This window comes from Narcine bancroftii, chromosome 2 (assembly GCF_036971445.1).
Source record: "Narcine bancroftii isolate sNarBan1 chromosome 2, sNarBan1.hap1, whole genome shotgun sequence".
Taxonomy (NCBI): domain Eukaryota; kingdom Metazoa; phylum Chordata; class Chondrichthyes; order Torpediniformes; family Narcinidae; genus Narcine; species Narcine bancroftii.
Genome location: NC_091470.1, coordinates 198634406 through 198657362, shown reverse-complemented (window position 1 = coordinate 198657362; position 22957 = coordinate 198634406). Strand labels below are relative to the sequence as shown.

The window sequence follows — 22957 nt, the reverse complement described above, 5'->3', positions numbered from 1 at the left end:
ACCACAATAAGTACCTGTATTTTTCAAGGTGTCATGAGCTCAGAGGTCCAGGACCAGGAGGTAAGCCCATGTTCAGGACATCAAGAGCTCAGTTGGTGAGGAGTCACGTGATGGAGTAGTGGCCGGTCGGGGAACTCCAGCCCTCTCCGGAAAAGTTTAAAAAAAAAACACACAAAACACAAAGGCACAAACGTAAAAATTAAAATAAAGTGAAAGTAAAGGTGGAAAACAACGAGAACAAGAAAGAAGAGAGTAAAAAGAAAACAAGGAAACAACAGATGACCAACCCAGAGGAAGAAGAAGAAGAACAAAGAGAAATGGAAGAAGAAGGGAAAGGCAAGACAATGGATATATTTTTTTTAAAGAATATATGGAATCAGTAAAAGAATGGCAATTACAAGAATTTAGTGAAATAAAAAGAAGAATTAAAAGTACAGAAGAAAAAGTGAATAGATTAGAGATGATCATGTCAGATATAGGAAAAAGAGTGGACAAGGTGGAAGAACGAGAAACAGCCGTAGAAATGGAAGTAGAGGACTTAAAAAAGAAATTAGAAGAATCTAATAAAAAAGTTAGAGACACAAGAGCTGTTAGTTCAGAAGATCGATATAATGGAAAATTCTAATAGAAGAAATAATATAAAGATAGTGGGCCTTAAGGAAGATGAAGAAGGCAAGAATATGAGAGAATTGATAAAAGATTGGATCCCCAGGGTCCTAGGAAGACCAGAATTACAGGAAGAAATGGAAATAGAAAGGGCACATAGAACATTAGCCCCGAAACCACAGCCACAACAAAAACCAAGATCCATTTTAGTAAAATTCTTAAGATATACAACAAGAGAAAATATATTGGAGAAAGCAATGAAGAAAATAAGAGAAGACAAAAAGCCACTGGAATACAAAGGTCAAAAAATTTTTTTTCTATCCAGACATAAATTTTGAACTCCTGAAGAAGAGAAAGGAGTTTAATACAGCAAAAGCGATCCGATGGGAAAAAAGGATATAAATTTATGCTAAGGTACCCAGTGGTACTTAAAATAGTTATTCCAGAGCAGCAAAACAGACTATTCTCGGATCCGGAGGAAGCACGAAAATTTGCAGAACAACTACAAAACAGACAGAGAGATGAAGAGATGTAACGAGAGTAAAAATGACCACGAACTATATGTATGTGTGTATATGGGTGTATATATATATATATATATGTATGTATGTATATGTATGTATATATATATGTGTGTGTGTGTGTGTATATATATGTGTGTGTGTGTGTATATATATATATGTGTGTGTATATATATATGTGTGTGTGTGTGTATATATATGTGTGTGTGTGTATATATATGTGTGTGTGTGTATATATATATGTGTGTGTGTGTGTATATATATGTGTGTGTGTGTATATATATATGTGTGTGTGTGTATATATATATGTGTGTGTGTGTATATATATATGTGTGTGTGTATATATATGTGTGTGTGTGTATATGTGTATATATATATATATGTGTGTGTGTGTATATGAGTGTATCCGTATTTAAAGGAAAATATAAAGAGTATAGATAAGAATTAATAAGGGAAAGAAAGGGAAGAGAGGAAGTAAGGAGGGAATTAAGAGAGTGACCTTTATTGTATATGAAAATTAAAATCTTTTCTGGGGGGGGCTGGGTGGGGAGGAGTTACGGTCACTGCGAAATCAGTTGACGCTTGCGAGTGAATTCGTAAATCCAAATGGAGAGGGGAGATGTGGTTGCCCGACAAGGGATAAAGGGCAACTCAGGAAGGGGAGGGGATAGTGGGGTTAAAGAAATTTTAGATAGGAGAATAAAGGAAATGTTTGATGTTTTAGAAATGTTGTCTTATAAAGTGTTCAAAACAAGAAAGCAGAAATGGATAAGAAGGAAAGGCGATGATGAGGAAACGGAAAGGAAAGATAAACAAAGTATGAAATGGCTACGTTGAACTATATGACTTTAAATATTAACGGAATACATAACCAAATCAAAAGGAAGAAACTGCTAAATTTACTGAAAAAAGAAAAAATTGATATAGCATTCGTGCAAGAAACACATTTAACTGAAATGGAGCACAAGAAATTAAAGAGAAATTGGGTAGCACATGTAACAGCAGCGTCATATAATTCAAAAGCTAGAGGAGTAGCTATATTAATCAGTAAAAATGTACCAATTAAAATAGAAGAGGAAATAATAGATCTAGCAGGGAGATATGTAATGATAAAATGTCAGATATATTCGGAGTTTTGGAATGTACTCAATGTATATTCACCTAACGAAGAAGATCAAAAATTTATGCAAGATATTTATTTGAAGATAGCAGACACGCAAGGGAACATACTAATAGGAGGGGATTTCAACCTTAATTTGGATTCAAACATGGATAAAACTGGGAAAAAAATTAACAGAAAGAACAAAGTAACCAAATTTATAATTAAATCGATGCAAGAAATGCAACTTTTGGATATATGGACGAAACAACACCCAAAGGAAAAGGAATATTCATATTATTCGGGTAGACATAAAACATACTCAAGAATAGACCTATTTTTGTTATCAGCTCGTATGCAAGACAGAGTAAGAAAAACAGAATATAAAGCTAGAATATTATCGGACCACTCACCCCTGATATTGACAATAGAGTTAGAGGACATCCCTCCAAGAATGTATAGATGGAGATTAATCTCCATGCTACTTAAAAGGCAGGATTTTAGAGAATTCATTGAAAGACAAATTAAAATGTACTTTGAAATAAATACGGAATCAGTGAAAGATAAGTTTATACTATGGGACGCAATGAAAGCGTTCATCAGAGGGCAAATAATAAGTTATGTAACCAAGATGAAGAAGGACTACAATCAGGAAACAGAGCAGTTGGAAAGGGAAATAGTAAATATAGAAAAAGAATTAGCAATGAAGGAAGACACAACTAAAAGAAGAGAATTGGCAGATAAAAAAATAAAATATGAAACACTACAAACATATAAGGTGGAGAAGAACATAATGAAGACAAAACAGAAATATTATGAACTAGGAGAAAAAACACACAAAATTCTAGCATGGCAGCTTAAGACAGAACAAACTAAGAGACTGGTATTGGCATCAAGGAAAAAAGACAAACAAATCACATATAATCCAACGGAGATTAATGAAAACTTCAGAGAATTCTACGAACAATTAAACCAAACTGAAAACGAAGGGAAATAAGGCAAAATAGATAAATTTTTAACTAAAATTGAACTACCAAAATTACAAATAGAGGAACAAAACAAATTAACAGAACCATTTGAAATAGTAGAAATACAAGAGATAATAAAAAAAACTACCAAATAATAAAACACCAGGAGAGGATGGATTCCCAATAGAATTTTATAAAACATTTAAAGATTTATTAATTACTCCCCTCCTGGAAGTAATCAACCAGATTGATAAAACACAAAGCTTACCAGATTCATGCAAAACAGCAATAACTACAGTAATACCAAAGACAGGGAAAGATCCACTTGCACCAGCGTCATATAGACCAATATCTTTACTTAACACAGATTATAAGATAATAGCTAAACTATTAGCAAACAAATTAGCCGACTATGTACCAAAAATAGTAAATCTAGTCCAAACTGGATTTATTAAAAAAAGACAAACAACAGACAATATTCGTAAATTTATTAACTTAATTCATGCAGTAGAAGGAAATAAAGCTCCAACAGTAGCAGTTGCTTTAGACGCAGAGAAGGCCTTTGACAGGAATTATTTATTCAAAGTATTACAAAAATTCAGTTTACCAGAGAAATATATTAATTGGATTAAAGCATTATATAAGGGGCCATTGGCGAAAGTGACAGTAAGTGGATATATATCAAAGCAATTTAACTTAAGCAGATCAACAAGGCAGGGATGCCCACTATCACCCTTATTGTTCGCGTTAGCTATAGAACCACGAGTAGAATTGATAAGAACAGAAAATAAAATAAAAGGGATAAAAATAAAAGACAAGGAATATAAAATCAGTTTATTTGCAGATGACGTTATAGTATACTTAACAGAACCAGAAATATCAATAAAAGAATTACATAAGAAATTGAAGGAATATGGAGAAGTGTCGGGATACAAGATTAACGCAAATAAAAGTGAAGCAATGCCAATGAATAATGCGGATTTCTCAAAATTTAAGAAAGAATCACCATTCAGATGGCAAATGCAAGCAATACGATACCTAGGTATACAAATAAATAAAAACCTCGGCCATCTATATAAACTCAATTATTATCCACTAATGAAAAAATTACAGGACGACTTAGAGCATTGGAAAGACTTACCACTAACACTAATAGGAAGGATAAACTGTATTAAAATGAACATTTTCCCAAGGATACAATACCTATTTCAGGCATTGCCAATACACTTGATGGAGAAATTCTTCAAGGAGTTAAAGAAAATAATAAGGAAATTTTTATGGAAAGGGGGGAAACCGAGGATAGCACTAGATAAATTAACAGAATGGTATAAACAAGGAGGCTTACAATTGCCAAACTTTAAAAATTATTATAGAGCCGCACAATTAAGATACCTATCAGATTTTTACCAAACAAGGGAAAAGCCAGATTGGGCTAGATTAGAACTAGATAAAATAGGGGAAAAGATACCTGAACACATATTATATAAGTGGGATGAAAAATTGGTACAACGTAGGAGTTCTCCAGTATTACATCATCTGCTCAATATTTGGAAGAAGATTCATGTAGAATGGAATAAAACAAATTACCAATTACCAAAACTAATAATGACGCAAAATCAGTTACTCCCTTTTACAATAGATAACCTTTCCTTTAGAGAATGGGAGAAAAAAGGGATCAAAAGAATAGAAAATTGTTTTTCAGGAAATAGATTATTATCCTTTGAACAAATGAAGGATAAATATAATATAACTCAAGATACAGTGTTGGCATATTACCAATTGAGATCCTACTTGAAGGACAAATTAGGAAGTAGTCTGAGGTTACCAGAGGGATGTAACTTTGAATATGTGATTACAGATACATTGACAATCAAAAGATTTATAACAAATATGTATATTAAACTGCAAGAAAAGGAGAATGAGGAAACAAATGGTAAAACTAAACAAAAATGGGAACAAGATCTAAATATAAAGATAAAGAAGGAAACATGGGAGAAGTTGTGCTCTGGAACGATGAGAAATACAATAAATACGAGGTTACGTATGATACAATATAACTGGATACACAGGCTATACATTACACCTCAAAAGTTAAATAAATGGGACCCAACAGTATCTGATAGATGTTTTTGTTGTAAGTAACATAAAAAATAAAGAATTTTGACTTGATTTGGATGGTGCACAAAAAAGATTTGTTATGATAGCCCTAGCTGTAGCAAAAAAATGTATTATGTCAGCCTGGAAATTAGAAGATAACTTGAGAATACAACAATGGTATATGGAAATGAATAAATGTATTCCATTCGAAAAAATAACATATAATTTAAGAAATAATATTACAATATTTGAACAAATATGGGAGCCATACATGAAACACAATAGAGAAAACCTACCGGGGACATCTACCACCTAAAATGACAGAAGGAGAAGGAAATGAAAAGAATTGACTCGGTGGAATTTCTTGTTTATTTTTATTGAGTGACAACATTGTTTGACCGGTTTACTGTATCTTAGATTGTGTACTTTAAATGAATGGGAGGGGAGGTAGGGAGGGTGGGATGAGAAGAGGGAGGGGGGGGGAGAAAACGACACTGTATATATTTGAAAAGAAAAATGTATGTATCTTGATCAATGTGGTTTATAGTGTGAAAAATAAAAAATTTGAAAAAGAGCTCAGTTGGTATGCGGTGGGGGGGGGGTGGGGAAGAGTCTGGCTGGGGCTTGAGGCCTGAGGTGGGAGGGGGAAAGAGTCTGTGCCCGGGGCCTGAGGTGGGAGGGGGAAAGAGTCTGTGGCCGGGGCCTGAGGTGGGAAGGGGAAAGAGTCTGTGGCCGGGGCCTGAGGTGGGAAAGAGTCTGTGGCTGGGGGCTGAGGTGGGAGGGGGAAAGAGTCTGTGGCTGGGGTCTGAGGTGGGAGGGGGAAAGAGTCTGTGTCTGGGGCATGGTGAGCTCTGACAGACAGCTGAGGCGAGGATCATCGATCGGGGTGTCAGGGCCAAGAATAAAGGGGGAGATCATCATTTACACGGATCACACAGAAAATGCACTAATTTTGGGGGGGGGGGCCCAAAACGGGGGTAGACTATGACAAGAGTATATATGGGAAGTGAAGGGTCCCGTGACTTGTGCTGCTGGCCAAACCTGCCGTGCCAACCAGTTTCCACCCTGGTGGTTTCCCCAGATCCGGTGATGTGCATGGACAATTCCTGAAGAAAGGGGGGGGGGGGGGTTTCACATATTGGTTCATATATTACTGCAATTTGCAGATGAATGGCGTGCTAATGGGGTAATGCTTGTCATGAGGGAGAAGACTTTTTTGATTGGTTAAGTCAGATTGCGGTGGGGTGGACAAATCCATGTAATTGTATGTGTGGGGTGCTCCTCGATCCCCTACAGGGCGATGGACCTCCTCCTCTCTTTGTGAAGTAATAAAGGAGAAACTGAACCCTTGTGTTTGCTGAAGAATAGAGCATTGCCCTGGATGAAAAGGGTTTGATGCCCAGTAACCTGGGGTTATGAGAAAGAGAGATTAGTTGGCTATCACTTGGAGTATCCGATTCAATGGGCTCAGTAGCTCCCTTGTGATTTGTATTGCAGATCTCCATAGTCTGCCATTTCAAAGTGGTTCCAATAGAAGCAAAGCCTGATTCTATCAGCAAGGCATGCATGTTCAAGAAGCCAGCCAATCAGTAAGTGCTTCCTACTTGGGTCCCTGGAGTTTCTCAGGGTTCTGATCTGACAAGTGGGAGAAAATTGATAAGACCCAGATGCAGAGGGAGCTGGGATGGCCCGAAGGTCAACTTGGAGGTTGAGTCGGGAGTGAAGGAGGCGAATGCGATGCTGGCGTTCGTATGAAGAGGAATAGAATCTAAGAGCAGGGATGTGATGTTGAGGGTTTACAAGGCCCTGGGGAGACCTCACGTGGAGGATTGTGAGTAGTTTTGGGCTCCTCCCTCGAGAGGAAGTGCTGATGTTGGAGAGGGTTCAGAGGAGGTTCACAAGGATGATTCTGGGAATGAAAGGGTTATCACATGAGGAAAAATTGACAATTCTTGACCTGCAATTGTTGGAATTTAGGACAATGAGGGAGAATATCATTGAAACCTTTCCAATGTTGAAAGGTGTGGACAGAGTAGATGTAGAAAGATTGTTCCCCACAGTAGGAGGGTCTTGGACAACTTCAGGATTGAAGGGTGTCCACTTAGAATAGAGGTGCGGAGGAATTTCTTCAGCCAGAGGGTGGTGAATCTGTGGAATTTGTTGCTCCAGTTGGTTATGGAGGCCGGGTCCTTGGGGTTAAGTGGGGGAGAATAGATCAGATCATGATTGAATGGCAGGGCAGACTTGAATGGCAGGGCAAACTTGATTGGCTGAATGGCCTATTTCTACTCCCGTCTTGTGGACTTTCAGATGGATTCCAGTGGAGGGACCTGCTGGCATCTGTGCGTGCTGCAACCAGGACAACTGTGGAGGTAGCAGGAGAAGGCGGAGCACTGGCTTTGGAAGGAAAGCAAGAGGTGGGTAACATACCCCATGCTGGGCTCCCCTGCCACCCCCAGTGGTCAGACTGCAATCCCTCCAATGTCTTCATGAACCACAAACCCACCCTGAGGAAGGTCTCAGGGCCTGAAATATCGCTCGCGTATCTTTACATCAGATAGACTGGCTGAGTTCCACCAGCGTTTGTTTTTACTGCAATTAGACTTTCATGTTTCCACTCAAACGGTTACAAAACTCTAACAACTTCCAGACCTACAAACTAGTTCTTGTGTCCAACCATGGCCCCCTAATTACTGCCCCCTGTCTCTCATTACTGTACATTGGAATCTGACTCTCCTCTTCCTAGGGTTGATGCCAAGGGCAAACATTTCCCCAAGTGAGGTGCTGTGCCCCCATACAGTCATGACCATCACTTACCATCAGAGCTGCCCCACCCCCTCCCGTGTCTAGGTTGATGCACGCTCGCGACTCTCCACCTGCTCTCGGCCGTGCCACTAGCGTCCGTCAAGTGTCAGTAGCACCTGGTGCAATAAAAGCACCTGTGTCTCCAACAGCGGAAGGGTGGATGGTGTTCGTGGGTCCTGGCATCTAACAGCACCCCCTGCTGCTGAGCAAGTTTGAGCATTCCCACTGTGCCCCCTCTAACATTTGTTCTGGCGCTGACCCTCTTCCATAGTTGTCCAACAATACCAGTTGGATAAAAATTAAGACATGGAAGTAAACCCTCAACACTGGAGAAACTCAGTAGGTCAAACAGTGTCTTTATATGGTAAAGATACACCAATTTTCACCTTTGCTCTGTCCACATCGGTGCTGGGCGTCTCCCAGTGGCAATTTCTCATCCCATTCCCACACTCATATCTCTGCCCATGGCCTCATGGACTATCCCACCAAGACCACCCATAAATTGGAGGAGCAACACTTGATTTTTTTTCTGTCTGAGCCCTCTCCAACCGGATGACATTAACATCTCTGGTTTCTGCTAACCCTCCCTTCCCTCCAACTCTCCATCCCCTTCCCTCTCCATTAACAGAGCCTGTTCGCTGCCATGCCCTTCCTCCCTTTTCCCACCTCTGGGACTGTGCTCTTCCCTGACCCTCCCCACCCCTTCATTCAGATGCCTGCTGACATTTTGTCCCTGCCCATTGAAGGGCTCAAGCCTGAAACGTTGATGCAGCTTTACTCTAACGGATGCTGTTGACCTGAGTTTCAACAGTTTTTAAAATTTCAACTACTATCTGCAGACTTTAGTTTTACTTCCAGAGCAGAAGTAGACACTGGTCTAATTAGTTCTGAATGTTGTATTCTTACCCATTTCCAGTGAAATTTTGCCACATTCTCTATCAACACCTGCCCTAAACATCTTTTAATTTCAATTTGGAAAAATATTCAGACTCTTTGAGAGATTTCTGAAGACTTGAGAGCATTTCAAGTTTGCTGGTTGTAAATGGTTGACATTTTATTAAAGTGGACCCTTGTTCTATTTTTCCCTTGAGAGGTTATGACTGATTCAGCATCAAATAAGCCCCTTTAAGTCTATCAGAGCCCCTACAGAACCATGATGTGGTGTTTGCTTTTGTGTGTAGCCTCTCAATTTGAGGGTGAGGAGGTTCGGATGGGACCATTGCAAATCGTGCCTGCTGATCTTGGAGACCCCAGTCGCGGGGCACAGCTGGGAAGCCACAACGGATCACATGGGGAAGAGGCTTTGAAGCATAGTAAGAAACTGCCTATCCGGCTTACACCGTTCTACAACTCCAAGGGACTTGGGAGCAGAAATAGGGTATTCAGTATATTGGGTCATTTCCCCATTCAATCATGAGCTGATCCATAGAATATTTACAGCACAGAAATGGGCCTCTTTGGCCCTTCTAGGCTGTGCTGAATTTTTTTGCCTAGTCCCACTGACCCAGCCCATAGCCCTCCATACCCCTCCTGTCTATGTATCTGCCCAAATTCTTCTTAAATGTTAAAATTGAGCCTGCATTCACCACTTCAGCTTGTTCCCTGCTCCCACCACTCTCTGAAGAAGTTCTCATCCTAAACTTTTCCCCTTTCACCCTTAACCCATGTCCTCTGGTTTGTATCTCACCCACCCTCTGGAAAAAAGCTGATTCTCATTTACTGTCTATCCCTCCCTCAATCTTAAATGCCTCTATCAAATCTCCCCTCATTCTTCTACATTTCAGGCAATAAAGTCCTAACCTGTTTAACTTTTCCAGTTCCTGGAGTCTGGGCAACATCCTAGTAAATCTGCTCTGCCCTCTTTAAATCTTGTATCGCTCCTGTAGTTTGGTGACCAAAACTGGACACAATAGTCCAAATTTGGCCTCACTAATGTCTTGTACAACTTTACCATAACATTCCAGCTCCTGTACTCAATACTTTGATTTACGAAGGCCAAGATGCCAAAAGCTCTCTTGAACCCTGTCCACATGTGATGTCACTTTCAGGGAATTGCGTATCTGTATTACTAGAACCCTCTGTCCCACTGCACTCCTCCGTGCCCGACCATTTACTGTATGTCCTTTCTTGGTTTGTCCTTCCAAAATGCAACACTTCACACTTGTCTGCATTAAATTCCATCCATTTCCCACTCAGCCCCACTGCCTGGCCTTCTCCCCATAAATTTTATACCCTGGCTAATCAAGAACCCATCAATCTACCTTAAATACACCCAATGATATGACCTGGTCTCCACAACTGCCTGTGGCAACAAATTCCCCTGATTCGCCACCCTCTGGCTGAAGACATTCCTCCACTTCTCTGTTCCGAGCAGATGCCCTTCAATCCTAAAGTTGTGCCCTCCTGTCCTGAACTCCCCCACCATGAGCAAACAACCTTTGTACATCTACTCTGTCCATGCCTTTCAACAGTTGAAATGTTTCAATGGGATTTGGATGTATTGTCAGAGAACATGCATGGCATTACATACAACCCTGAGATTCTTTTTTTCTGTGGGCCAGTGCAAAAAAAACTACACAAAATTCACATGTAAACATAGGCAGAGCTCATCATTTCTTACACAGAATTGTCCTTGTGAACCTCCTCTGAACCCTCTCCAATATCAGCACATCCTTAAACGAGTAGCCCAAAACTCCTCACAATCCTCTGTGTGAAGCCTTAACATCACATTCCCAGCTCTTGTATTCTATTCCTCTCAAAGCTTCGCATTTGCTGCCTTCACCCCTGACTTGACTTCCAAGTTTACTTGCCTTTTTCTTTCCTCTAAAATTAACTCCGGGCACTCTCCAACCACAAGGCATTATCGTTGCCTTTTCTGCAAACCTCCTTCCCATTTTCAGTTCTCTTCTCTTCCTTCTCCATCCATCACTTCCTGCCTTTGTGACCACATCTTTCCCCCCACACTTTTCAGAAATGTCACCTGGTGACATTTTTCCGTGTCTTGAAGAGCTCAAGCTGAAAGTCGGCCATGTATCTTTGCTATAAGGAAGGATGCTGTGTGACCTGGGTTTCTCCAGTGTTGTGTGTTTACTTTCACCTTGACTTTTCTTCAGATGTGGACACCAAGACTCTGCTGACTTTGGCGGGGCTGGCCGGGGCCGTAGCTCTCCTGCTCTCTGTGCTGATGGTTGGGGGAACTGTCTTCTGCGGAGCTCTTGTGATCTTCAATCTGTACAGCAAGCTGAAAAAACCTTCTGCTTGGCGCCGAGGGTGAAAAATGCCATTGCCGGTTGCAAAGTTCTGGCGTGAAGAATTGTTGACAAATTGCTTGGAGAGGAGTTTGGGGAAGAGGAGGCTCTGCAAAGGCCTCCACTGTCTGGTGGATGTTCATTTACCTCAGAGATGGAAGGCAACCAAACTCTTCACTCCTTCAACCCTTGTCTGCTCTCAGACATTGCTCCTCCAAATGTCACCATCATTGACACTGTGGTAATTGGATGAGGATAATGCAATAAATTCTTCACAAACAGTAACTATGAACTATAATTTTGATGGTGGAGAGTTTGACTTGCAATTGCACTTTGGCTCTTAATTGCCTGAGCTGGTTATTGTTGGTGAATGTTAAACTCCAGTTCTTTGCTGTTAGGTTCATTTTGTTTAACAAATTGTTCTGAACACAAGGGAGCAGATCTGATGCTTCACTCAAGAGTCTGTAAATAAATTAAATACCCTGTCCCACCTGAATTACTACTTGTGTCCAAGTTCTTTACTGTTAGGCTGAGAACCACTGGGCTGAGCAGTGAACCTTTCTCTTCCCACTCACGTCCCACTTTAAGTAATCCCTAGGCCATTAGTGCTCTGTGATTAGTTAGGGGTTGCTTCAGGTGGAAAGAAAAAGTTTTAAAACCTCTGTTTTAATCATCCCTCTTTGGACTTGTTATGTGCACAGTTTCAGAACTCCAAAGAAAATGGGCCAAAGACCATTTTTTCAAGCAAAATATTTCTGTAACAATTGGGTCTAGAGCAGTGATTCTCAACCTTCCCTTCCCACTCATTACTTTTGACTGTGATAAGTAACCGTGTCATTAGGGGTGGTGGGAGCTCAGATGCACAGATTGAGGGGGCCTAGGCGAGAGACTGGTCAGGGTGTTGGGAGCACAGGTGGGCAGCTGGGGCCTAGGTGAGAGAATCTGGTCAGGGTGTTGGGACCGAGGTGAGAGTGCAGTTGACGTGGCAGGAGCTTGGATGGGTGGGTGGCCTGCTGGTAGTCTGGTCAGGGCTTTGGGTGCTCAGATGGGCAGGTGATATGATGGTAAGTTTGTAGTCAGGGTGGTAGGAGTTTGGATGGGTCGGTGGGCAGCTGGGGCCTAGATGAGAAATAGGCCCTGGGACAGAAATAAGGGGTCAGCTTTTAAATCGTACACACATACTCTTACAATACCCAATACACCTATGTTAAGAATTCAGCTTAAAGGACAAAATACTAGGAATTTGTTCCTGCTATGAATCTGAACTATGAACCTATTAGCCAGGCCCTAAGCCAACAGGTAAGATACCAAACCCACCAGCCAGTGTCAAAATGGCAGGATTCTTGAGAGCATAGACCAATGTTGGGTGCAATCCTTACACCTCTTGAGGATGCTGCACAAAGTGATCGAGTTAAGAAGGCCAATGACTTCATTAATCAGTGGGACTGAGCTCGAGATGAGAGGCCATGAGAGGCCACTCCTCAAATCTCTGAAAATATTGTGTCCAGTTCTGGTCGCCCCCATGACAGGAAGGATGTGGACGGTATGGAGAAGGCGGCAGAGGAGACTCACCAGGAGATTGCCTGGATTGGGAAACAAGTCTTATGAGGCCAGGTGGGGGCGCTGACCCTGGAATGCCGCGGTCCTCCGGCGGCGGCACTGTCGGTGGAGGACCGAGTGCACCCCGTTATTCCGTCCCCGCCGGTGCAACGCTGATCCGTGTTCCCCGGAGGGAGAGCAGCAGGATGGTGGAGAAGAAGCGGGAGAGCGCGGGTAAGAGACAGGGAGGGGAGGGGTTTCCCGGGGACGGAGGGTTCCCTGGGACGGAGGGGAGGGGAGGGGGTTCCCGGGGAGGGGTCGCGGGCGCCCCTCCGGCCCAGTCTAAACCGCCGCTGTGTCCAGGCAGGTGGCAGGACGGCGGGCAGCGCCGTGTGCTGGACCAGGCCACCCGCCAGCGGCGCCTCCACCGGCAGCTCGACGCCCTGGAGCGGGACAACTTCCAGGACGATCCGCACGCCAACCTCCCGCAGCTCAAGCGCCTGCCGCAGTTCGACGACCCTCACGCCGAATCCGGTAGGAGGAGGGGATGGAGGGGGAGGGGACTGGGGGGGAGCGGGTGGTGGGGAGGGAAGGAGGTGGGTGGGGGAGGAGTGGAGGGGGAGGGATGGAAAGGAGGGCGGGTAGGAGGGGTGGATGAGGGAGGGGGAAGTGGGGAGGGGATAGGGAGGTGAGAAGGTGAAGGGCAGGGGACTGGAGGGTGGGAAACGGGTGGGGAGGAGGAAAGGTCAAAGGAAGAAGGGGAGGGATTTGGAAGAGGGGGTGGGCAGTAGATGGAAAGAGGGAGGATGATGGGTGGGAGATGGTGGGGTAAAGGTGGAGAGAGACTGCAAGGGTGGTGGGTGGGTGACAGAGGGAGGATTGGTGATTGAGGTTGGTCCAGAGTGTTAGTGGAGAGGAGGGTGATGATCTGAGAGGTTATTGGGCAAGTTAGGTGACAAGATGTCATCGGAAGCACAATGGTGTTGTGGGCTGGGTGTAGCGGGCGTTTGAGGGGGCAAGTTGGTTATAAGGTGGTTATACTCATGTTGCAGCAAAGAAAAAGAAAAAAACACGTGGGGATCACTTCAAGCAGCGATTCCGCAAGAATTTCCAGTCCCTGTTGGAGGAACAGGTCAGGTTTATTACTCTCTGTGCTTGTACACGACCTGTATCTGGAGGTGGGGTGGGGGGGAGGAGAAATTTCTTTTCTATCTGTGCAACAAACTGATGCCAAAGTGAAAGTGGGTGTGATCTTTTAGATCAGTGGTTTTCAACCTTTTTCTTTCCACCCACAACCCACTTTAAGTATCAGGGCACTGATGGCATAGGGAATCTTTAAATGGTGATTGATGCAGAGTGAATCTTGAGATGAAAACCTGTTTTTTGTTTTTTTTTTGCTTCATACCTTCAAGTCAAGTTTATTGTCATCTGATTGCTCAAGTCCAACCTGACGAAACAGCATTCTACGGTCCAGACGTAACACACACACAGACAAACAATACATATGCAGGACAAGTATTCATATATATAAAATATTGTTTTGTGAATATGAGAGTCTCGGAGGGTCAGTGTGAGCAGTTCCTTTGGTTGTTCAGTGTTCTCGGTGCCCGTGGGAAGAAGTTGTTCCTCAGCCTGGTGGTGCTGGCTCTGATCCTCTTGTATCTTTTCCCCTGATGGGAGCAGCTGGAAGATGCTGCGGGCATAGTGGAAAGGGTCCTCAATGGTTTTGCGCCCCCTCTTCAGACTATGATCCTTCTGTCCCCGATGTGACTTTACCATAAGTGGTTATGCAATGGACTTTATTAGGTGAAGTGAACATAACAGGCACCTGCCTTTTGATCCTCTGCAAGGGTTCCAAAGCACCATGTATGGTTTACAGTGTTATTTACCTCTGATTTCATGTGATCTAATGCACCCATTCAGGGGCAGCCAAACTTTCTAGCCTATTTACATTTACTCTGTCTATCCCCCTTATAATTTTAAATACCTCTATCAAATCTCCCCTCATTCTTTTATGCTCCAGGGAATAAAGTCCTAACCTGTTTAATGTTTCCCTCTATCTCAGTTCCTGAAGTTTGGGCATTACTTAAAGTGGGTTGTTTCTCTGCCCTCTTTCAATCTTGTTGATATCGTTCCTGTAGTTCGGTGTCCAAAGCTGCACAGAATGCACCATATCTGGCCTCACCAATGTCTTGGACAACTTTACCATAACATCCCAACTCCTAGACTCAATACTTTGATTTGTGAAGGCCAAGATGCCAAAAGCTCGCATTACAACCCTATCCACCTGTGACGTCACTTTCAGGGAATTCTATATCTGTGCTCCCAGATCCCTCTGTTCTACCGCACTCCTCAGTGCCCGACCGTTGACTGTGTAGGTCCTTTCTTGGTTTGTCCTTCCAGATTGCAGCACCTCACACTTGTCTGCATTAAACTGCATCTGCCATTTTGTAGCCCATTTTTTTCAGCTGGTCCAGATCCCTCCGCCAGCTTTGAAAGCCTCCCTCACTGCCCACTGCTCTTCTTTTCCCAGTTGTGCTTCTGGAGGTGATTTGTGGTTGTGGTAGGGAATTATATTGTGGTTCCTTTCCGGCGAAACAGAACCTGAGTTCCTCCGAGGGGCCAAACTACCTGACGGCCTGCATAGGACCCTCCAAACTACCCCAGCGCCACTTCTGTGCTGTGTGTGGCTTTCCGTCCAACTACACCTGTGCGTCGTGTGGAGCTCGGTACTGTTGTGTCAAGTGCTTGGGGACACATCAAGAAACCAGGTACAGTTGCTATCCGGCTCTTGGGGGGGGGGGGATTGGTAGGTGCCAGATACACAAGTTTTCTGTTTGCTTGAGACTCGCTCTTAAGACTGTTAAAGCATGAAAGTCTGTAGACACTGCGGTTGAAGTAAAAACATGATGCTGGGGAAACTCAGTAGGTCAAACAGTGTCCTTTATGTAGCAAAGATAAAGGTACAGAACCGACATTTCAGGCTGGAGGCCTTCAAGGATAACAAAAATGGAGAGGGAAGGGGGTGGAGCCTGAAGGAAAGAAGACAGGGGGAAAGGGAAGGGAAGGGGAACGGGGAGTGGGCTTGCAGAAACCGGAGAAGTTGATGCCAATGCCAATGTTGGAGAGAGGGAATATTAAATGTTGCTCCTCCAATTTGTGCGTGGCCCTGGTTTGACGGTACACAAGGCCATGGACGAGGATGGGGAGTGGAACTGAAGTGGTTAGTCACTGGGAGATCCCTGTCACTGATGCAGACAGAGCAAACGTGGTCAGTGAAGTGATCTCCTGGTCTGCGCAGGTCGATGGTTGAACGCAGATCGGTGGAGGGTTGGTGGGGTCCAAACCCTGGGTGGCCTGAGGTCGTGGACGGGTGGGGATAGATCTGAACCCTGGGTGGCCCAAGGTCATGGGGGTGTCCGAACCCCAGGTGGCCCGGGAGGGGGTCTGAAACCTGGGTGGACCAAGGTTGGAGGGGGGCCTGAAGGCCAGGTGGCCTGAGGTCATGGGGAGGGTCTGAACCCTGATGGCGCAAGGTTGTTGGGAAGGGGGGTCTGAACCTCAGGTGGCTCTCGATCATTGGGAAGGGGTCACCCCAAGTGGCCCGATGTCACGGGGGAGGGTCTGAACCCTGGGTGGCCCGAGGTCATTGTGGGGGGGGGTACTGAACCCCGGGTGGTCCGAGGGGGAGGGGGTCTGAACCCCGGGTGGCCTGAGGTTGTTGGGGAGGGGGATCCAAACCCCGGGTGGCCCGAGGTCGTTGGGGAGGGGGGTCCGAACCCCAGGTGTCCCAAGGTCATGGGGAGGATCTGAACCCTGGGTGGCCCGAGGTCATTGTGGGGGGTCCGAACCCCAGGTGGCCTGAGGTGGGGGGGGGGGGCTTCAGATGCACCAGTCTTTTGTTTTTGCCCTTTCCTGGCTGCAGCCCACAGGAGATGGTCATAGGGTTGGTTCGATCGGGTAGTTTAGTTGGACAACCAGTTATTTCCTGCAGGTTAACACCTTGTTTTGGTGCAGGTGCCTGAAGTGGACGGTGTGAAGCTGCCAAGTTTTCAACTGACTCCTCTTGGCACTGGATTCAACGTGACTTCTGCCCCATCGTCGTGAACATCTGTAGTGCGCTTCACGGTTTAGAGTTTAAAACATCTTGAACTTTGTACAGAACTAGTTTGTTAAATTTATTTTCCAAAATTGTTACCACAACATAAGAGGAAATTGGGCATAGTTGCTGTAAAGCGTCAGGGGCGAAGAAAATGCTGCCAACAAAAGAACTGCTGTCTTAAATTAAATGTAGACGTACAGCAGGGTAACAGGCCCTTCCGACCCACCAGCTCGTGCCACCCAATTAATCTACAACCCCCAGTATGCCTTGAACGGTGGGAGCCTCTGGGGGAAACCCCACGCAGACACGGGGAGAATGTTCAAACTCCTTGTGAGCAGTGCGGGATTCGGACCCAGGACCTGATCGCTGGCGCCAGAACAGCGTCACGCTCATCGCGCCATTCTTGATTTGGGAGCTCTTCTACTTGGCTGAAAATTGTAAATGTTTCTCCGCTAGTCGGGGGAAAATTTGGCAAGGCACACTGGGGAATCATGGAGCAGCTGGCCCAGGGGGTCTCCAGAGTGATCGGTCTCCATCCCGGCGGCGGGGCGGGGGAGGTTGTCGATTAAACTTTTGCAGTGGAAAACAGGGGGAGATCAACAGAAAATGCCACCTGCGGCAGGGGTGGCCAATTTTCTAGCAAGAGCTGGCTGCCATGTTGTACTGGGCTTTGGCCTTTGAATAAGTTGAGAACGAATGGGAGGACGGACTGAGCGAGGATGAAAGATGTGTGTGCTCTTTGGCTACCCCCACCTCCGGCCCAGTGCCGCGATTCTATGGCTGGGGGTCAATGAGGGATCAAGTGGTCCATGAAGGGGTCGATGGTTGTTTGGAGATCCATGAGCTGGCCGAGGAGCTGCTGAGGGGATTACTCAGTGATATTAGAACAGTAACTTGGTTTGTTCCCTTTTTAAGCTGCTGAAATGCCCATCTCACTCCGCAAGGGCCAAATCTTTGCTTCATTTGCATGCAGATGTCACAGTGGAGCCTAGGAGACCAAACGATGGGTCGGGTCTCCAGACCCATGGGTAACAACGCAGGTATTTATCAGAACTTATTGTCATGAACAAGTCGTGAAATTCATCGTTTTGCAGCAGCGTCACAGGGCAAATGTTTTATATGAACCACCTTACAACAATAAATAAAAATAGTGCATGACGTCAAAGTGAGGCCATGTCTGGTTCGTTAGGGTATCTGATGGCGGAGAGGAAGAAGCTGTTCTTGCGCTGCAGAGTGCTCATCTTCAGGCTCCTGTACCTTCTCCCCCCGCCCCCCCGATAGTAGCAGAGTGGTGGGGGTCCTTGAGGATAGAGGCTACTTTCTACATCGCTGCCTCTTGTAGATGCCCTCAATGGAGTGGTGTGATGTCGCAGGCCGAATTGGCAGCTGTCTGGACATTGTTTCTCTTGTCCTGAGTGGTTGGCACCCCTGCACCAGACAGCGATGCATCCCTCCAGGGTGCTTTCCATGCGCAGGAGGTTTTCGGGGTCTTCGGTGACGTACCGAATTTCCCCACAAAATATAGCCACTGGCGAGACTTGTTTGCCACCTACACAGTGACAAACCAGCGTCTACTTGGTCTTGCACATTAGCAGTGCATCAAGTAGTTGTCTGTAGCTGCATTGTGTGGGAAGGGAAAAGTTCAATGAGTTTAAAGAATAGAGGGTCTGGACACAGGTTGAATGCAGAAATAATTTTTATTGAAATGAACGTAAGGGGATAAATGCATGCAAGTATTCTCAGTCACTCAACACACTGCAGCCAGTAACATCAGACAATACTAACTGTTTATGCAACCACAGCTGCAATACACTACCCACCATTTCTTGTCTAATGTGGGTGTGGCTCAGATGCTATCTACAACAGTCCCCGATCCCTATGCATTGCACACCTTACCGACCACTCCAGCGTTGTCCACAACGGGGCTTGTCTAATGACTGAGAGGCAAAGCAGAAAGGGCCTCTGCACTTGTTGGACTTTCTAGTGCAGTGAGCTGGAGGGTCCGGCCCAGGTGATCACTGGGCGATTACATGGGCCAACGGTCAGGTGTGGATCTTCCAACTAGGTTCCAGGCGGCGAGGTCACGTGAAGCGCTGTCACAGAGTCAACCATCGGGTCCGGGGTTCGGATTCGGCGCTGTCTGTAAGGAGTTTGTGCTCTCTCCCCGTGTCTGAGTGGGTTTTCTCCGGAGCGTCCGTTTTCCCCCCACCATTGGGGGGGGGGATTGTAGATTAATTGGGTGGCATGGGCTTGTGGGCTGAAAGGACCTTTTACCATGCTGTATGTCTAAATTAAAGAAATTTAAATTTAAGTTAGCCTCCGCAATTCCCACTCCCACCTGGTTCCGGATGGAGAGGTCACATGACCTTCCACCATCCACACTCCCACCAGGTTCTGGACAGAGGTCACGTTACCCTCCACATTCCCACCAGGTTCCAGGCGGAAAGGTCACATGACCCTCCACTATCCACACTTCCACCAGATTCCAGGCAGAGATGTCATGTGACCACCCACACTCCCATCAGGTTCCAGGAGGAGGGGTCACATGACTATCCACAATCCACACTTCCACCAGGTTCCAGATGGAGAGGTCACGTGAACATCCACACTCCCAGGTTCCAGGCGGAGAGGTCACATGACTATCCACGCTCCCACCAGGTTCCAGGCGGTGAGGTCACATGACCATCCACATCTACAAGCAGTTACCAGTGCATCTTTGGAACCATGTCCTGGGGGTGTCAAAACAACACTTGGTTGACGTGGTTAGCGCAATGCCATTACAGCACCAGCGACCTGGGTTCAAATCTGGCGCTGTCTGTTCTCCCTGTGTCTGCGTGGGTTTCCTCCGGGGGTTCCGGTTTCCTCCCACCATTCAAAATGCATGAGGGTTGCAGGTTAATTGGGTGGCACAGGGTCGTGAGGTGAAAAGGCCCGTTACTGTGCTGCATGTCTAAATTAAAGATGATACATTTCAACACATTTTAAGTTTTCACCTCACATTGCCGCAGAATATTGGAAAAATGTTTGTTGCTCGGGGAAAACCAACAATAACCAGTAAATGGGAAGTTGGTATATCTGACCTAATCTTTTTCTTATTTTGGAGAATCGATTGAATTCGTGCAGAAGGGATTTTCTGTACAGTTCTCGGCCTCGTGAGATCGCTGGATAAAGTTGAATCCTGAATGTGGTAACGTGCCCCCTCATTTCTGATCTCTGCCCAGATTCCCACTTGATTGTGTGTTTCCTTTTGCCTGCTATCGGCATAAAATTTAGACACGCAGCATGGTTACAGGCTCTTCCTGCTCACGAGCCCTTGCTGCCCAATTGAGTCACAAATCACCCCCCTCCAGAATGTTTAGTACGATAGGAAGAAACCAGAGCAGGGACACTCGTGCAGAATGTACAAACTCTTTACAGACAGTGCTGGATTTGAACCCAGGTCCGTGTTGCTGGCACTATAACAGCGTTGCGCTAGGCGCTATGCCAATTGCGTCGCCGTGAAAGTCGTCCCGCGCTATAATTAAACAAACAGCAGAACCAATGAAGCCAATAAAGTTCCTTTATTCAGCCTTGATAATGCTAGTGGGAGTGAGGGGCACAAATAAAGAGTTCAGTAATTCGTTCTCTGCACTAAGCCCCACTCAAAGCATACAGAGTGTTCATCCCGTTTCGGCCGGGGTCTGCGTGAGACCCTACAAGGTTCACGCAGCTGGCGATTCTTGTTTTTACACAGCATATTCCGTTTGGCACTCAGTTCACCGGGATGGGTTTTAAATCTATAAATAACTGACTCAGCCATGGGTATGACTGTTCAAGGTTCTGTTACTACTTTGCTTCATATATGTCAAAATAACTATCAATATAGATATATTTATTGAAAAGTGCACAATTATTGGATCCTGACAATATATTAATTTTACATGCATAATATACAATGCCCTTTGACTGAATACTTCAATGAAAAAGAGGCCGCGTTTGGTGACAGTACCTGACTCTTAAGCACCCTTGTGCAATGTGAAGGAATTGTTACAGTGATGGAGAGTCTCAAATATTTTTCAACAGACCCACCAAGAGGGCTGCTCCAGTCAAGGGCAGCAGGTGTTTGGGAACATTTATCGCATCCACGGTTCCTTATCGGTAACCCAACGGCTTTCACCTGGAAGTAGGCTGCGGATCCTTCACACTCCGAGGCCTGGCCATTTCCCGTCCTCCACCCCCCCAACTCCATGACCGCACTGTCAGGAACCCACACTAATTTTTCTTGAAGCATTATTCCTCCAGTGGTGGACCGCTGAAATCCAACAGGGCCTCGGCAGTTCGGGCAAACCAATCAGTGCCTCCAGCTATTCCTGGCTTTCCAACAGTTTGCTGAAGGGTGGGGAAATAGCACATTTGCGGGAGGCACGTATCAATTTGTCAAAAATGTGGAGTGCCTTTTTCCCCTGCCAGGAGTCGTAATTTGGTTGCAATTAGATCTCCTCTGGCATCGTTTTCATGTGACTGGGTCACTATGCCCTGCATAGTACACACAAAGTTATGGCGCTGCTGTGCTCGATATTTGAAGAGAACATTGCTCGTTACAGCAGAGTTTATTTTGCTCCAGATTCCACTGTCTGCAGCCTCCTGTCCGACTCCAGTTAACGAGTAATTGAACCACAGAAGCAGGCCCCTTCTGGTCCGAGCTGAACCCCTCTGACGTGGACTCAGTCCATAGCCCTCCATGCCCCTCCTGTCCACGAGCCTGCCCAAGTTCCTCTGAAGCATTGGAATCTGAATCTTTGCTATGTAAAATACGCCATTTGACCTGAGTTTAAGGGTTAAGGATTCCCCTGCTTGGAAATCCTGGTCACTCCCCTTGGGGGGGGGGGGGGGCGGGGGGGAAGGGAAGAGACCTGGTTGTTAGCTGGCAAAAATCTAGCAGGGGAGCCAATTTCTTCTGTTCCTCTTCACATTACTGTTTGGTGAATGTTGTTGCATTGTTTTTAGATGTGAAGTAAAAAGCATGATGCTGGAGAAGTTCAGAAGGTCAAACGATGTTCTTTATGTTGCAAAGATAAAGATTTTAACATTTAAGAAGAATTTGGACAGGAACCTGGATAGGAGGGCTATGGACTGGGTGCAGGTCAGTGGAACTGGGCAGAAAAATAGGCCAGCACAAACTCAAAGGTCCTGTTTCTGTGCATTAATCAACATTTCAGGCCTGAGCTCTTCATTAAGGTTACGAGCAAAATGTAGTCAGGTGCCTGATGAAATTGGGGGGTGGGTAGGGTGGAAGAAAAGGGCTAATGGACAGGAGTAAAACTCGAACGTCCGCTGATGCCATGGTCGAAGTAAAAGTACAACACACAGCGGTCAAACTGCATGCTTTATACAGCCTGGTCCAGAGCCGCATCTGATGGTGTCCGCTCTGTGATTAGTAAGGGATTGCTTAAGGTGGGAAGGGAAGGTTGAGAACCACTGCTTTAGACCCAATTGTTAGTGAAATATTTTGCTGGAGAAAAATTGTCATTTCCTTTGGAGCTCTGAAACGATGCACATAACGAGTCAATGAGGGATGTTTAAAACAGTGGCTTTCTAACTTTTTTCTTTCCATCCACATCCCATCTATATACAGCTGGAACCCTTCAGTGAGGTGTGGGCAGGAAGGCAGCAGGTGCCTTAACAGAGTGGTGGGAGAGAGGAGCGTAGGCAAAAGGTAGACAAGGGAGGGGAGGCACAACAGCAAACTGGATGGGGGGGGGGTGCGGAGGGGGATGGTACGTAGATGTTCAGATATGTGCCTAGTTTATCCCAATGTATCAGGAATAAAAGGCTTGTATTTCACCCTTGGGTATTTTCTTTCAAGTGCACTCATTGTAAAGAATCTCGGGGTTGTGCATGTATGTATTCCGACAATAAACCTGAAAACTAGACTCCCCCCTCCCCCACCCCAGTAAAAGAGTGGCCATGTTTACCAGGTCCAGTCAGGGTGG

At 45.3% G+C, this 22957-nt stretch overlaps 2 protein-coding genes across 4 annotated transcripts in view; both read left to right on the top strand.

Moving 5' to 3' along the window:
• Positions 1–11840, top strand: part of LOC138754952 (zona pellucida sperm-binding protein 3-like) — a 32910-nt gene extending 21070 nt beyond the window's left edge. For 2 of the 3 annotated variants that reach the window (XM_069920011.1, XM_069920009.1), the window contains exons 6-9: positions 6789–6880; positions 7602–7708; positions 9278–9409; positions 11210–11840. In XM_069920011.1, coding sequence (XP_069776112.1) covers positions 6789–6880; positions 7602–7708; positions 9278–9409; positions 11210–11370 — 492 coding nt within the window. In that variant the 3' untranslated portion in view covers positions 11371–11840. The remainder of the gene's footprint in view (positions 1–6788; positions 6881–7601; positions 7709–9277; positions 9410–11209) is intronic. The other variant, XM_069920010.1, reaches the window with a different exon arrangement.
• Positions 11841–12996: 1156 nt separating this feature from the next.
• Positions 12997–18150, top strand: znhit1 (zinc finger, HIT-type containing 1). Its single transcript, XM_069919989.1, has 5 exons — positions 12997–13117; positions 13247–13417; positions 13936–14015; positions 15485–15654; positions 16901–18150. The coding sequence occupies exons 1-5, from the start codon at positions 13090–13092 to the stop codon at positions 16920–16922; spliced, it is 471 nt and encodes a 156-aa protein (XP_069776090.1). The 5' UTR covers positions 12997–13089; the 3' UTR covers positions 16923–18150.
• Positions 18151–22957: the final 4807 nt, after the last annotated feature.